The 14,907-nt window shown below is 35.0% G+C and overlaps 2 protein-coding genes across 3 annotated transcripts; both read left to right on the forward strand.

The window, feature by feature from the left end:
* The first annotated feature begins 4,876 nt into the window (after window positions 1-4,876).
* LOC140971495 (U-box domain-containing protein 52-like) lies at window positions 4,877-8,984 on the forward strand. Of its 2 annotated transcripts, none has more exons than XM_073433782.1 (10): window positions 4,877-5,302; window positions 5,680-5,798; window positions 5,953-6,074; window positions 6,163-6,371; window positions 6,469-6,538; window positions 6,651-6,948; window positions 7,052-7,153; window positions 7,241-7,669; window positions 7,848-8,603; window positions 8,728-8,984. In XM_073433782.1, exons 1-10 carry the CDS (start codon window positions 5,134-5,136, stop codon window positions 8,830-8,832), a joined length of 2,379 nt encoding a protein of 792 aa, XP_073289883.1. In that variant the 5' UTR covers window positions 4,877-5,133; the 3' UTR covers window positions 8,833-8,984. The 2 variants fall into 2 exon arrangements, with proteins under 2 accessions (XP_073289883.1, XP_073289884.1); XM_073433783.1 differs by having other exon boundaries at window positions 4,881-5,296.
* A 603-nt stretch (window positions 8,985-9,587) lies between these two features.
* On the forward strand, window positions 9,588-14,375 carry LOC140971496 (proteasome subunit beta type-6). Its single transcript, XM_073433784.1, has 8 exons — window positions 9,588-9,844; window positions 9,957-10,033; window positions 10,676-10,731; window positions 11,392-11,464; window positions 12,804-12,915; window positions 13,536-13,609; window positions 13,725-13,799; window positions 14,189-14,375. Exons 1-8 carry the CDS (start codon window positions 9,748-9,750, stop codon window positions 14,318-14,320), a joined length of 696 nt encoding a protein of 231 aa, XP_073289885.1. The 5' UTR covers window positions 9,588-9,747; the 3' UTR covers window positions 14,321-14,375.
* The last annotated feature ends 532 nt before the right edge of the window (window positions 14,376-14,907 follow it).

Consider the following 14,907-nt stretch of genomic DNA (forward strand, 5'->3'; position numbering starts at 1 on the left):
TTTATGTTTGAGTTTATGTAGATTCTTGCATGTTTTACGTCTTACCCTTTCAACCCATTTTTGTTGGACCTCGGCATTCTGTTCGATAAATTTCAATAACCGAATTAATCCAAACTATTTGTAGAGATAAAACTTTATTCTACAAGGAAAAAGAATCGAACCGAATCATTCTTTAACCAATATCGAAATAATGGAGTTAAGAATTTGTTGGCAAGGGTACGTGGTGTAAAGTGAAATTTACAAAAAGTTAGCATAAAAGTGTCTCGATAAACTTTGAAAGAAAACCAGAACAGTAAGTCGAGGGTTTTTAAAGCGAATTTGCTCTACAAACGGTGTGTAAGAATATGATAATCGTCTCTGAAGATATGATAATCATTCCAAATTATAAAATCTAACAAACTGATTTCCCCAATTGTGCGGGGCGGAGCTAGGATTTTTAAGATAGAAAAATTATATATATTCCAATATGACAAATTAATAGTAGCAATAAATAATTTTTGACTCCTATCATAAAGGAAATTTGCTTTAATAAAAAGACTTAATTTTGTATAATAAAATTATAAAAAATAAACTTGTTTAAAGAAATTACTTAAAAATTAGAAGTAACTATATTAAAGGTTTTACACTATTTAAAATACTAAAATTAATGCAAATATTAAAATTAGAATATAAAAATCTTGTCGAATCTCAATGTTATTTGCTTGCGGGGCGGAGCTAGACAGATTTTTAAGGGGGGAGGGGTTGAAAATAAATATTTGAAATAAGATTTAATATAAAAATTCTATTTATCAAAATATCATGATAAATTNTGTCAACAAAAGTTTTAGAATTGATAGAACTGAAAATCGGAACTCCAAACTCAACCAAAATTACTCCACTTAACGGGGGCATTGGTAATATATGGTGATAAATCTTTAAAAAAATACATAATTCTACTTATAAATTGAAAATATTATATTTTGTGATTAAAAAATAGAAATATAATTTTTACATATGTTTTTAAATCATGGCTATACCTCCCCCTTTCTAGTTGTTGTCAAGAATTGTTGGTATGTCTGTCTGTTTGCTTTAGATTTGTTTGAGTTATTTCAAATCTAAATAATTAATGGTTAACATTAACTTTGATGCTAACTGTGAGAAAATCCCAAAGTTTAGAGGTGATTAAATCACTAAATATACCTCATAATACATTTGAGCAAGAAAACCCAAAATGGAACCAATTTAGAAAAATAAACCAGATTCCGAAATACAAAACCCAATTAGAAAAATAAATTACGTCATAATTATTGAGCCTGCAGATTTAAAAAAAAAAAAAAAAAAAATTGAGCAAGGCTACTGCTGCGAGGGCGACCATAGATTGCTGGTTTATGAATATACGGCTTCTGGGAGCTGGGAGAAACACCTCTTTTTCAGTGAGTGCAATTGGATATATTCATGCACTATTTGTAGATGATTAATGTTAAGTGATTTTCATGTGAAAGTAAACTAGCACCATTTATTTACTTGATCTGATATTAGCTTAATAATTACTTGAACATTAATTACTGAGTTCAGAATTTTATTCCATATGCTGCCTAATATTGATTAGTGACTCAGAAACGAGACTTTGACATACCCTCTTCACAGATGTAATCTTTTTTTTTCGCATGTAGGAGTACGAGAGCCACTTTAACTTGGCAGAAAAGATTGAAGATTGCTTTGGATACAGCAAAAGGACTCGCTTTTCTTCATGGTGTGGATAAACCAATCATATATCGTGATTTTAAGACATTGAATTTTTTGTTAGATGTGGTAAATCCAACATCGTTTTTAGAATATTTAGGTTTTCTTTTTTGAGTTACGGGAGGAGTTTGGTATAATTGGATCTCGAACCTGAGATCACATTCCAATAGGCATGGTTCATATAGATGTTCTGTACGACTGTGTTTGCCATGTACTGATTTTTTTTTATTTTTTTTTTGTGGAATAGAATGATAGGGCTCCATGCCTAACATCCCACAATCTCTAGGCAAATTATATTGAAAAAAGATTGAACAGAATCAGGAATGAAAGTTGAAAAAGATCGATTTTCTGAATTTCCAGTGTGAAATTTTTACCTTATCTTCATTGTCAATGCCTAAAGGTGTTTTTTTTTTTTTTTTTTTTTTTTTTTTTTTTTTTTTTTTGTTTTTTTTGTTTTTTTTTTTTTTTTTTTTTAATTTTTTTTTTTTTTTTTTTTTTGGTATGATAAATCAGCGTTTATATATAGATGGAGAAAGATCTGTTGCACATTCTCTATTTTTAAAATCAATTTAGTTTGTTTTATGCATCATGTGACCTGGTAATATTTCTGCTAATCGCTCTTCAACAGTCCTTTCTTTTGTTTGGCATTTTTCGACTTCAAATAACACAAATGACTGAAACATTGCAACAGCTGCAGTTCTGAGTTCTTCTAACCAGTTTTACATGATTGGTCAGGACATTTGACGGCAAGAAGCGACGTGTATGGCTTTGGTGTCGTTTTACTTGAGATGCTCATTGGGAGACCAGCCATGGATAAGAGCAGGCCTAGCCAAGAACACAATCTAGTCGAGTGGGTCAGCCCGATCCTTAACCACAACAAGAAACTTTTGAGAATAGTGGATCCAAGAATGGAAGGACAACACTCCACTAAAATTCTTATGAAGGTGGCGAATGTTTCATATCAATGTATAAGCCAAAATCCAAAAGGTAGGCCTGCAATGAGTCAAGTAGTTGAGATACTAGAGCCCCTTGTAATTCAAGAAGTGAACAGGGAAGAGACAACGCCACAAAGCGGGAGTAGTAATGTAACACAAAGAAAAGGTGATCTAGCAAATCATTTGCATTCTGAAGATGAGACTGACATGAAAGGGGAAAACACATAAAAAAACGAACAATTGTTGTTGCTGGACATTGCTTACCTGCCCAGCATGAATGAGAGCCATCGATGCCCATCCAATGATTACTACATGAGACCTGTTACCCTCAAGATTTGAATACACCTGTACAGATAAACAATTTTTAGTCTTGTAGCTCTTTGATTTTGAGCTAAAGTAATATCTGAAATGTTTAGCAACTCAGCAAAATTTGATATCTATTTTCTGTCAGCATACTCGCCGCATGTGTCAGTTGTAATCCCCATTTTCTTGCTGACGCAAACAACGACGACTTATTAGTTGTTGTTTCAGAGCAAGAGTTAACGTCTTATCTGTTGTACGTGCTTGGTTTTCCTATCACATCACAGTTATAGAGACAATTTCAGAGCAAGAGTTCACATCTTATTTCTTCCTTCATTTCATTTTAAAAATTGGATCAATAATTAACCGGGTATACTCGATATAAATAAGATTCTACAATTATGAAAGTAGCTGGTAATCTCGTCCAGATTTTAGCATTTGAGCCCGAATCCTTGCATTCTCTTTTGTTAACATGCATTCTAATGAAAATCAAGTAACAATACTTGTCTTGTCTCTTCCCAAGATGAGCAACAAACAAGTTTCAATAGGACAATCTGCTTAGGCAGAGCAACAAAACATACAGCTGGCTAAGGTAAACAATTACATCATAATCTTTTCAACTAATTATTTGACAAATGCTAAAAACCAGCAAATTCTCCAAAACTTTCACGACAAATGATCATCAAAGTCATGTTTTTCTATTTCTGCGTCACAATCAACAAAAGAAAGGTTCTAAAACATCACAAGGAGCCATAAAAGGAGAGAGATAGAACAAATAGATCATAAAAATTTCCAACCTTGTCTTGACAAGACAGATAACTCTCTCCCCAACCACCCGAAGGAAGCTGTTTAGACAACAGAAAATCACAAGCCTTACGAATGGGAGAGCAATTGTTGACTCCAAGCCACGTTCCATAATTGAAGCAAACTCCTTAAAATATAACTTCTTAAACGCCGATGATTCTTGAATAGCAGCTGAGGTGCACAAGACATCTCCTCTTATTCTATTTCATCAGGATACCATGTACTTCAAAGACTGGAATATTTCAAACCTTGAGCAGGACAAACTTAATTTAACCACTTCTGAATGGTTTCAACAACGCAATATGGACGATGAAAGAAAAGCAGGTACCACCACCTTATACTATAATAAAGTATTTTATATTAAATTTATCTTTAAAACCAAAAAAATCATTTCTTTAAATTTTAGGTAGTTATTTCTGGCGGGTTTTGTGTTGGTTTCTATGATTTCTAATTTTACATGAAAATATGAAAAATGACAAAGTTGGAATTATGAAAATAATATCACCAAATAATAGCTACTAATAGGGAATATATATATAATAATAAATATTTTAGTAATTTATATTAAATTTATTTTAAAAACTCAAAATAAATCACATATTTAAAACGTCGTTGGAATTAGGAAAATGGTTTTACCAAAGAAGTGATTACTAACAGAATTCTTGATTTATTAATAGTACCTATATATAAAGAGTACACCATTTAATTAATGGTATCGTAACGTTTTCCTATAGATAGAAACAATTATAATTTTATATATTTTTAAAAGATTTTTTATGAATTATATGTAAAAATAATCTCACATACTTAAATTTTTCGAATTCTAGTTTTCTTAATATTTTGTTATTTTGAAGGTTCCAAATTGTTACTTTGAATAACTAGTACTTTTTAAAAGTTAAATCTACCATATTGTTGTAGTATTTATATAAAAATGATATCAATCATTTAAGTATTTTTAAATGCTTATATATATAAATCATTTAAGTATTTTTAAATGCTTATATATATAATTTTGATACCTCGTCTTACCCATATTTATTTATATATATAATAGTCAATCATATAAACACGGGCACAACCCAGTCTTTGTAAAACAATTAAGAGACAAACTAGAGACATATATATAATAAACCAGGTAATGGTCTACATAAATCCCATTTTATTCGGACCAAAAATCAAGCGTAAAACCCATAAAAAAAATCTTAAACCATCAAATTAATAAAAGAAATGATTCTCCATGAAATGAAACTCATTGTCCGAAAAGAGAACATACAATTATTTCTCAGGACAAATCTCGGGACCTCTTTGGTCCCATTTACAATAACTTGTCTTCTGAATTCATTTTGCCTCGAGGATTCGAGTACGAAAGAAGATGTCGAATCAAAGAGGGAATGGAGAGAAGAAGCAAGAAATGGTTGTGGTCGCCATTGATAAAGATAAAAGCAGCCAATCTGCATTGAAATGGGCTGCTGATCATTTCCTTGGCAAAGGCAAAACTGTCATTCTCCTCCATGTCAAACAGAAATCTGTGTCCGGTACCGGTTCGCACAATTTCCCGCCATATCTTTTATCATAACCTACCAATGAAGCTGTTTTTCCCCTTTCTGACGTGCAAGAAATGCACATAAATCTGTCTTCGTGGTCTGCATTATATTTGGAAGGTTATATGCCAGAATTTTGTCGTTCTTGCTTGACAAGAAATAGTCAAATTCGAGACTGACCGAAAAACTTTTGGTCCTATAATTTTCATTTTTGAATGTTTGATCTCATTTCTTTCGTTTTGCAAGGTCTTCACACTTTATTTAGTCCAGAGTATGGATAGATATTCACATACAAACATTTATCTGGCTTTTGGTTGGCACATCTTACATTGACATTTTCATGGACTTTATCTGACCTTCTTCTCCTCATGGTTCAGTTGGAAGCCATTCTACTTACTCCGACAATGACGACGTTTCGAAAGGTAGCAAGGGTCCATTCGACAACCAAACCAAGGAGCTTTTCCTTCCCTTCCGATGCTTTTGCAACCGCAAGGACGTAAGAAATGCTACCTTTTCTTGAATTTTTTGTTTCATCTTAATGCTATGAAATATTCAGAGTCGAGTCAATATCTCATATTTCTAATGTATAATTTTCCTCATTAAAACACGCTAAGATACTAACTGGAAATAGTGAAAATAATTTGTAACAGATAAAAGTGAGTGAAGTTTTACTGGAAGACACAGATGTAAGCAGAGCTCTTTGTGACTATGCGAGGAACAACTTAATAGAGAACTTGGTGATTGGTGCCAATGTCAGAAGTGGTTTTAGCAGGTGAAGAATAATACATCTAATCTTATAATAACATATTCATTGCCATCCAACTCAAAAAGTTGACAGTTACCAAAATTTTCGAATTTAGATTCAAGACAGTTGATATTCCGGGAAATGTTACCAAAGGGGCACCAGAGTTCTGCACTGTTTATGTCATTGCAAAAGGAAAAATACTAACCGTCAAGTCGGCCGTGATAAATCCAGCTTCGAAAGAAGCTCCTCGCCCACTGCAGAATTCGACAACTAACCCTCCTGGTTCAACTGATGCACGGTTCATGCAAGTTAACGGGACCCGAGGTAAGTCTTTGATGATCATAGACACATCTTCGGTATCGGTATCGTTGCTCAATATTGGTTGCATCTGTCTAAAGAAAACTGTGTCGCAACATTTCAGGAGGCGCCTATGTCGATAGGTCATCTTTTCCTGCTAAGACAAGTGGAATGGATAACACAGATTCAATCAAGTAAGCAGACTGATATAAATAATATATTAAACAGATGTTCTTGATCAATTCGATTGGAAGCGAAGAAGTTATATACAAGGTCTTTTATCTTTTATTATACCATCTATTTCAGATCACCATTTACGAGAGGAAAAGCTTTTAATAGATCATATGGGGATCTTTCTCAGCCTGACACCGATATATCGTTTGTGAGCTCAAGCAGGCCAAGCAACGACCGAATGATGTATGCATTGGATCAAGATACGAATCTGCCCCCTCGTCTGTCAAGCGGGTCAGACTCAGAAAACCCGATGAGTTTTGGATCCCAAATCTCGAACTCCAAATCCTCCGATGCAGGCAGCAGTTTCGGAATCTTCTCTTCAAGTTCACAGGAAAGTGGAAGCAACCCTTGGTCAGGATCTCAAAGCTTGGTATGCTTAAAAAAATAAACAAAAAGGATTTTCTAATTCGAAAGAGATATATATAGAGACTCGAAGATAGTAAAGAACTCGGGCAATGTTTTCGTGTATGTAGGATGATGTAGAAGCAGAGATGAGAAGGCTGAAACAGGAGTTGAAACAGACAATGGACATGTACAGCTCGGCTTGCAAGGAAGCATTCACTGCAAAACAGAAGGTATCATATTTAGATTTTTCACTTGGCATACTAACACGCAAGTCCTTTGTCGAATGTAAACATGGGTTTTTGTGACTATCTTTGTAGGCACTCGAGCTTCATCGGTGGAAAGTGGAAGAAGAACAAAAACTCGAAGAAGCACGGCAAGCAGAGGAAGCAGCATTAGCCATTGCAGAGAGAGAGAAACAAAAATGCCGGGAGGCTCTTGAGAAAGCCGAAGCGGCTCAAAGAATAGCTGAATTTGAAGCGCAGAAAAGAATCAATGCTGAAAGGAAAGCTCTCAGAGAAGCCGAGGAGAAGAAGAAAGTATTGGATAAGTTGGCACAAAGTGATGTTCGGTATCGAAAATACTCGATCGAGGAGATTGAAGCTGCTACTGATTATTTCTCGCAGTCTCGTAAAATCGGAGAAGGCGGATATGGGCCGGTTTACAAGTGCTACTTGGATCATACACAGGTCGCGGTTAAGGTTCTCCGGCAAGATGCGGCGCAAGGAAGATCACAATTTCAACAAGAGGTACGAAAAGGGAAGAATATCTTCTTACACACATAATGTGGTCGTGTCAGCTTGTATAATATATAGTGTCTTCAATTTGTGAAAATTTGGTAAATGAAAATAAATATAGGCCATTTGACTTGGCATCGTGTCGCACTCCATTTTTTTTTATCTATTGTATTTCCACATCATGATTCAGGTCGAAGTTCTGAGTTGCATTCGGCATCCTAACATGGTGCTGCTCCTTGGGGCATGCCCCGAATATGGGTGTCTTGTGTACGAGTGCATGGTAAACGGTAGCTTGGATGATCGTCTCTTTCGACGTGGGAACACTCCAGCCCTGTCATGGCAACTTCGATTCCGAATAGCAGCAGAAATCGGCACCGGCCTTCTTTTTCTCCACCAGACCAAGCCGGAGCCACTCGTGCACAGAGACCTTAAACCTGCCAACATTTTACTCGACCGCAACTTCGTCAGCAAGATCAGCGACGTTGGCTTAGCTCGGCTCGTTCCACCTTCAGTAGCCGACACGGTCACGCAATATCACATGACATCGGCAGCTGGAACGTTCTGTTACATTGACCCCGAGTATCAGCAAACCGGCATGCTGGGCACGAAATCTGACATTTACTCACTCGGAGTAATGCTACTTCAAATCATAACATCAAAGCCGCCGATGGGTTTGACTCATCACGTCGAAAGGGCTATCGAGAAAGGGACATTCGGCGACATGCTCGATCCCACGGTTCCCGATTGGCCGATAGAAGAGGCATTGTGCTTTGCAAAGATAGCACTTAAGTGTGCAGAATTGAGGCGCAAAGATAGACCTGATCTTGGAACCGTGGTGTTACCGGAGCTCAACAGATTACGAGCATTAGCCGAAGAATCGATGCCTACTATGTCCATGGCTACAAATCCAAGAATCAGCCCAAGTCCGAGAGAGTCTTATTCTCATGTGAGTACTAAAAGTATGAGAATGCCAGAAATAATCTGGCATTTAATTAATAAAGTACAAAAGTGTTCAAATTATTTTATCTTCTGGAGATCGATATGGCTAACATATTTATTAATTTTTGCAGGTGGCTGAATCTCAGAAGCTATACTCAAATAGTGAAGGCATGCGAGGACGTACGATGACAGGATATATTCCAGAAAATAGAAATTTGGAAGCGAATGAATCTTAGTTTCTTGGTTGATTATAAAGTTGAATATCGGAAAACTGAGTTATCTTTTGTAAGCTTGTTTGTAATAAAAAAAAATTCATGTGTAAAATTGATGTTTTGTATAGACCAATTGGTTATATTCTCATGGTAAATCACATCAGGAACCACAAATATGTTTCCCTCACATCGAAAGAATTCATTTCTAGCCTCTATCGAACTTCAAAATTTAAATGTATTTTGGGATGTTATCGACTGCTAGAACTCTTTTATAGTAAATTTAAATATCACTCTTAACAACGTTCGAAGAGAATAATTCAAAATCTTAAATAAATACATATCAAAATATTTTTTTTTTCACCATGATCACGAATATATAATCAGTTTTGAATTTCAACTAACAGATCAGACATAATCTGATCTGGATTCATATGTTCTTTCACTTGTTCTCTTTTCTCTCGTGTAAAATGAGAAATATTCATTTCATGCATCACGAGGCAAAATGATTAGGTGACACCCATGGTTCTGTTTTGATTTTCAATTTCAACTAACAGGAGCTTCCAACTTTTTTTTGTTGTTAGTGATAAATTTTGTAGTTTTCATATATAAGTTTACATTGTATCTATGATTTTTAAATTTATATGAGTGTCGATGATTTGTAGTTCACGTGATACTGATATCTCAAATTTGATTCGAAATGTCATATTTTATACTGAGTTATAAAATCCTCCCACGACTAAAAAAATTATAATATACCTAAGCTTCCACATTTGAGACTAGGTATCCTCTCCTAATAAAAAATGCATTACTGGTATGGGTAATACCCCTCGGCAAGAAACTCAAGTACGTATTTGTAAAATTTCTCTTCGAACAGTTTCCCCAATTCCTTAGGGTTTGATTCTCTTCGGTCTTTGAACTCTATTATCCTCCACAAGCGCCATGGATCTTGACGCTCCTCACTCGATGGGAACTACGATAATAGGCGTTACCTACAACGGCGGCGTCGTTCTCGGCGCCGACTCACGCACGAGCACTGGTATAGAAACTGTTCGTCTTTAGAATTTATGTCTAATCTGATTATCTATTGATTACAAAACAGTGTCGAGTGAATATTTTGTTTGTCAACTTGGAGAAAATATGAATTGCAGGAATGTATGTGGCAAACAGGGCATCTGATAAGATCACTCAGTTGACAGACAATGTCTACCTTTGCCGCTCTGGATCGGTAAGATTTTGTTGTCATGGAAACATGGTTGTTCTTAGCTTACTCTCTGAGAAGGGAAAAACAAAATTTAAAGGAGAAGATGCTGCTTATAGTTTTTGGTGAACTGTGATCTGATATGTTTTTCCGTTGAACTTTTGTGTACTGTAAAGTGAACTGAGGATAGTTTTGGATCTGAATTTTTTGTTTGTTGCTGGTGATAGCTAACAAATTAGCTTTTATCTGAAAGTTCTCGTAGGAGTTATGGATTCAGAGTAGTTATAGCTGCAACCTTAACTTAATACATACGTTCATAGGCTGTATTCTGGGTCTGCTTGTCACTTAAATGCTGTAATCTGTATCTTTGAGTCTGAAGTATTTACTTGCATTTTTAGTTGTTTCCATATCCCTCCATTAGCAAATCGTGTGTTGGTGATCACAGTAAGCATCCCAGTTATAATTATTAGCACAAATTTTAAGAGGTTGGTTTGTTGCTCTGACTGTTTGATGAGATACAGTGATGTGTTTTTGGAATTTTCTGAAGTTGGTTGTAACTGCATTCTTTGTGATGAATTTGCATTGATAAGGCTTTGAGTTCCTCTTACATTTCAAAATCTTTGTGACTCATTTCATTTGAGACACATTTTGCAATGGTTTTCTTTTCAGGCTGCAGATTCGCAGATTGTTTCTGATTATGTCCGTCACTTTCTCCATCAGCACACGTACGTTTGGGTATTTAGTCACTCGGAAAACTAAAAATCCTTAATTATTATTTGCTTTCTAGGTCACATGCTATCTTGCATTATAATGGATGATCGATCTGTTCAGATGCAACTCAATTTTTATCTTCCTGCTTCTAAATTCTAAACAAAATAAATAGAGCATTCTCCTTGATTCGAATCAAACAAATATGCTATGCTAGTATGTTTGTAACCTCAACCTCTATAGTCTATACTCTTTCCTGTCAACTTATAGGCCCCACGAGGCAGAAAAATACAGAAAGTTCAGAAATTTTTAGCTTCGCAGGCATGGCTAATAATTGAAATATTCCACGTCATCAGATTGTTGGTGGATCTGTATTCTCTCTAGAACTTTACTTTTATAATCTGCGAAATCAAGCACAATTTTGAACTTCTACATAAGTAACAAAACTACTAAACCTAATTTTTTTTGTTCCATTTATCCTTGGTTTGGGTTGAACTTTGTCGATGTCTTTGTATTTTTATTATTCTGGAGAATGTACAGAATACTTTGCTTGGTAATATAAGAACTGCCCTTTTTGTGGGTTATCTAGACAGAAATGAATATGGATGCTACACTTTTTTCTTGTGTAACACAGAGAAGGTTTGGAAGCTTTCACCAGATGATATTTTTTTATGCAGGATACAACTTGGGCAGCCTTCAACTGTAAAAGTTGCTGCGAATCTTATCAGATTATTTTCTTACAATAATAAGGTCTGTTAAATGGTTTCTTATCTCCAAGTTGTGATTGTGTGTAACCTGTCATGTTAAAATTGCATCTACCATTCAAAGCTGATAAATACTGTTTTCATGTACCATGTTGGAAACAATATGCAATCGAGATCTATAAACCCAAGTTATGTCTAATTAGTATTGTCTGTTTCTTGTGATATGAGTTAAATTATCAATTCGCTTCTGCTCTCAGCTGCTTGCGGGTGGGAATTTAAGCTTTCATTGAAATTATAGTTGCATTACCGCCACATTGACTACTCTTAAGAAAGCATAAGCAAGTGATAAAACCATATAAAACTTGATTTTTTTGTCTTCTACTATCAACTTCAGTAGTTAGTTAGTCCACACAAGAAAAAATGCAAGTTAGAATTTTTTGTAGTGGGTCCTAAGGACTACATGCTTTCCACATGCATTGTCGTTTTTTGAGCTATCATATTTTTAAGTTGTAAAGGTCATAGTAGATTTTAATGGGGTTAATGAGTGATAAGTTTTGGAGAAATTAAATTTCAGTTTCAACTAAATGTATAGTAGAGTGTAAAATCTCATTCCTTTAGTCTCTCCCTGTGTTTTTACATTCAGCAATCTGCTATTATCTGGTATTTTACTATGATGGAAAATGTAAAGTCGGGAACTCAGTTTCTGGTACTGATCCTTTTGTTTTTGAAAAAAATAGTGGACTAGTCATTTTTTGCAATATAGAGGGCAATGGTATCCATATGTTTAACTGTTTGATTCAACATTTCATTTTTCTTGGAGCATTGCAATTTTTAACTGAAAAAATAATATTGTTCTGAAATCCTTTTGACACTTGAAGAACAGTGGCATCCTACAAACTGTTTCTATGACTATGACGAGTAAAATACATATCTTTGATAAGAGAATTGAATAAAGTTATCTTAAGAGGCATATCGGCAATTCATCCGGTTTTCTCTTGTTTATGTACATGCAAGCTAATTTTCATTTTGGTTTGAACATTTAAAAATCGATCCCATTCTCGATCTTGAACTCGCTAACTGAGGTTGAAGTATGTTAATTAATGGAGTATAATAAAGGTTCAAAAGACAAGGAATTTTATGTAAGGCTTGTCCCAATAAAACCACTTTCCCTTTGCTTAAATGAAATACTTTTGGAATTTTTCTGATGCACGGTGAAATCTAAATGTGCAGCCTTTCTTAGCCAATATGGATATCTTAATTTATTTCTTAATGGTTTATGCTCTTAGTATAAATTTCAGCAATATGTTTCAGCACTACCACCTATGCATATATACATTTTTTTGTCTGAAATTCATCTAAAATTCCTGTTATATATTCATTTGCAGGACATGCTTCAAACAGGCCTTATTGTTGGTGGCTGGGATAAGTATGAAGGGGGGAAAATATATGGAGTACCTCTAGGAGGAACACTTTTAGATCTCCCTTTCACTATTGGAGGTGTGCTTTTTCTTGTCTACTACTGTATTTATATATATGATTGGGTTATTTAAGCTGTTTAACTGGCTAACTAATGTACATATCCAAATTATTTTGCTGGCATAACTAATAACATATGCAAGTTTTCACAATGACTTGTCCTTAATGCACATTCATTTACTCATCATGACTCTATTTGGTTGTCGAAGGAATAACTATTTTCTGAAAATAAAGTTCATCCTTATACTCAAGCATTCAGCTGATTCTGCTTGCTATGTAGGGAATGATTTTAGATGTGGAATCAAAGTCGTTTTTCAGTTTATTGGTTGAATCAATGATAAGCGAAACTGTGATGATTAATATTTTATTAACTATTTCTCTTGATATTTTTTGTTAACTCTTGATATTTATTGTTCAAACCTGTTCCGTCCCTAAATTTTGGATATCTAAATTTGCTCTTATATTGTTTGTGTATGTGATTTTAATATTTTATTAACCATTGCTCTTGATATTTTTGTTAACTCTTGAATTGCTGACGTTTGTAAAGCCTTATCCTGCTGCTACCGTTTCTGTGATGCTCGGCGAAATTTCTGGCTCATTTTGGGAGGCAACTAACGTATGTCAATTCTTTTCTGTATCAGGATCTGGCTCTTCATATTTGTACGGTTTCTTTGACCAAGCATGGAAGGCAGGGATGTCTCAGAGCGAAGCTGAGGTTGCCTACTTTATGTTTTCCATGACTAAACTTACAGAATGATATCAATCAATCGTGCATAATGAATTTTTATCTTGTTAACAGAATTTGCTAAATTTTGTGTTCTTTTTTACAGCAATTAGTCGTCAAGGCGGTCTCTCTGGCCATTGCTCGTGATGGTGCTAGTGGTGGTGTTGTTCGCACCGTGACTGTGAGTTCCTTCTCATTATATGCATGTATGTACTACCTGGTTAATCAGCAGTGATATAACCTTACCATTTAAACTGGAAAAATTCTAAACCAACTTGCTTATGAACATTTAATTCTATCCTTTCATTATTGCCCGCGTCCGTCCTGTTCAACAATCATCATTATATTTCACCTTTTCCACTAATTATTTCACCTTGTCACGCTGAAGTTCAAAATTTATATCCAAAACAACATTTCAGAAAATACTACTAAATTGTTTTTCATAACTTTTGAGTTAAGTTGAATTGAAACCTCAATAAAAATAAACTGTTTTTTATTAATTTGTCATGAACCCCTCTTGCTTCTTTAGTTTTTATGGGAACTTCACATTTGCTAGCCTTCTAACTGCAGATCAACTCTGATGGGGTCACTCGGAAGTTTTTCCCAGGTGACGAACTCCCTCTCTGGCACGAAGAATTGGAAGCCCGTGACTCATTGTTGGATATTTTGTCATCTGCCAGTCCTGATCCGATGGTCAGTTGATTAAACGTCGATTGAGCTAAACGTTGAGCCTGTTTGACTTGCACACAGCGGATATATATATATAAAAAAAACTTCTTGCGAGACTTATTTATGTTAATTGAATGGGGATTATGTTCCATCGGTTCATGGCTGTGATTGCTTTGGTACTTGCAATTATCAATCTGGCTTATAGAAATTTTAGAGTTGGATACGAAATTAGCACCGTATCGAAGTTCTGTTAGCCAGTCATCACTAATGCTCAAAGACCAGAAATTAGGCTCACAATGTCCTGATCAATGTTGATCAGACTCGCGTGGCAACGGATGGAGCCCTCCAATGCGCCTACAACCCTTCCGCCAGGTAAGATGTCTTAATATTTATAATGCTCGGGTAGTTAAAGGTCTGGATGTACCTACTAGCGTCAAAATTACCAAGATATAGAAAATAAATGGTAACTAATACATTCAAATAAACGTGAATGACAAGATCAATACAATAAAAAAAGAGCACAAAAACTTGGTTAAAAACTTTTTCTTTGCCGGGGCTCGGAATCAATGATAGGTTTACTTTGAAATTATTAGTTTTTAAGGTTCTGGATTCAAGATACT

This window comes from Primulina huaijiensis, chromosome 2 (assembly GCF_012295235.1).
Source record: "Primulina huaijiensis isolate GDHJ02 chromosome 2, ASM1229523v2, whole genome shotgun sequence".
Taxonomy (NCBI): Eukaryota; Viridiplantae; Streptophyta; class Magnoliopsida; order Lamiales; family Gesneriaceae; genus Primulina; species Primulina huaijiensis.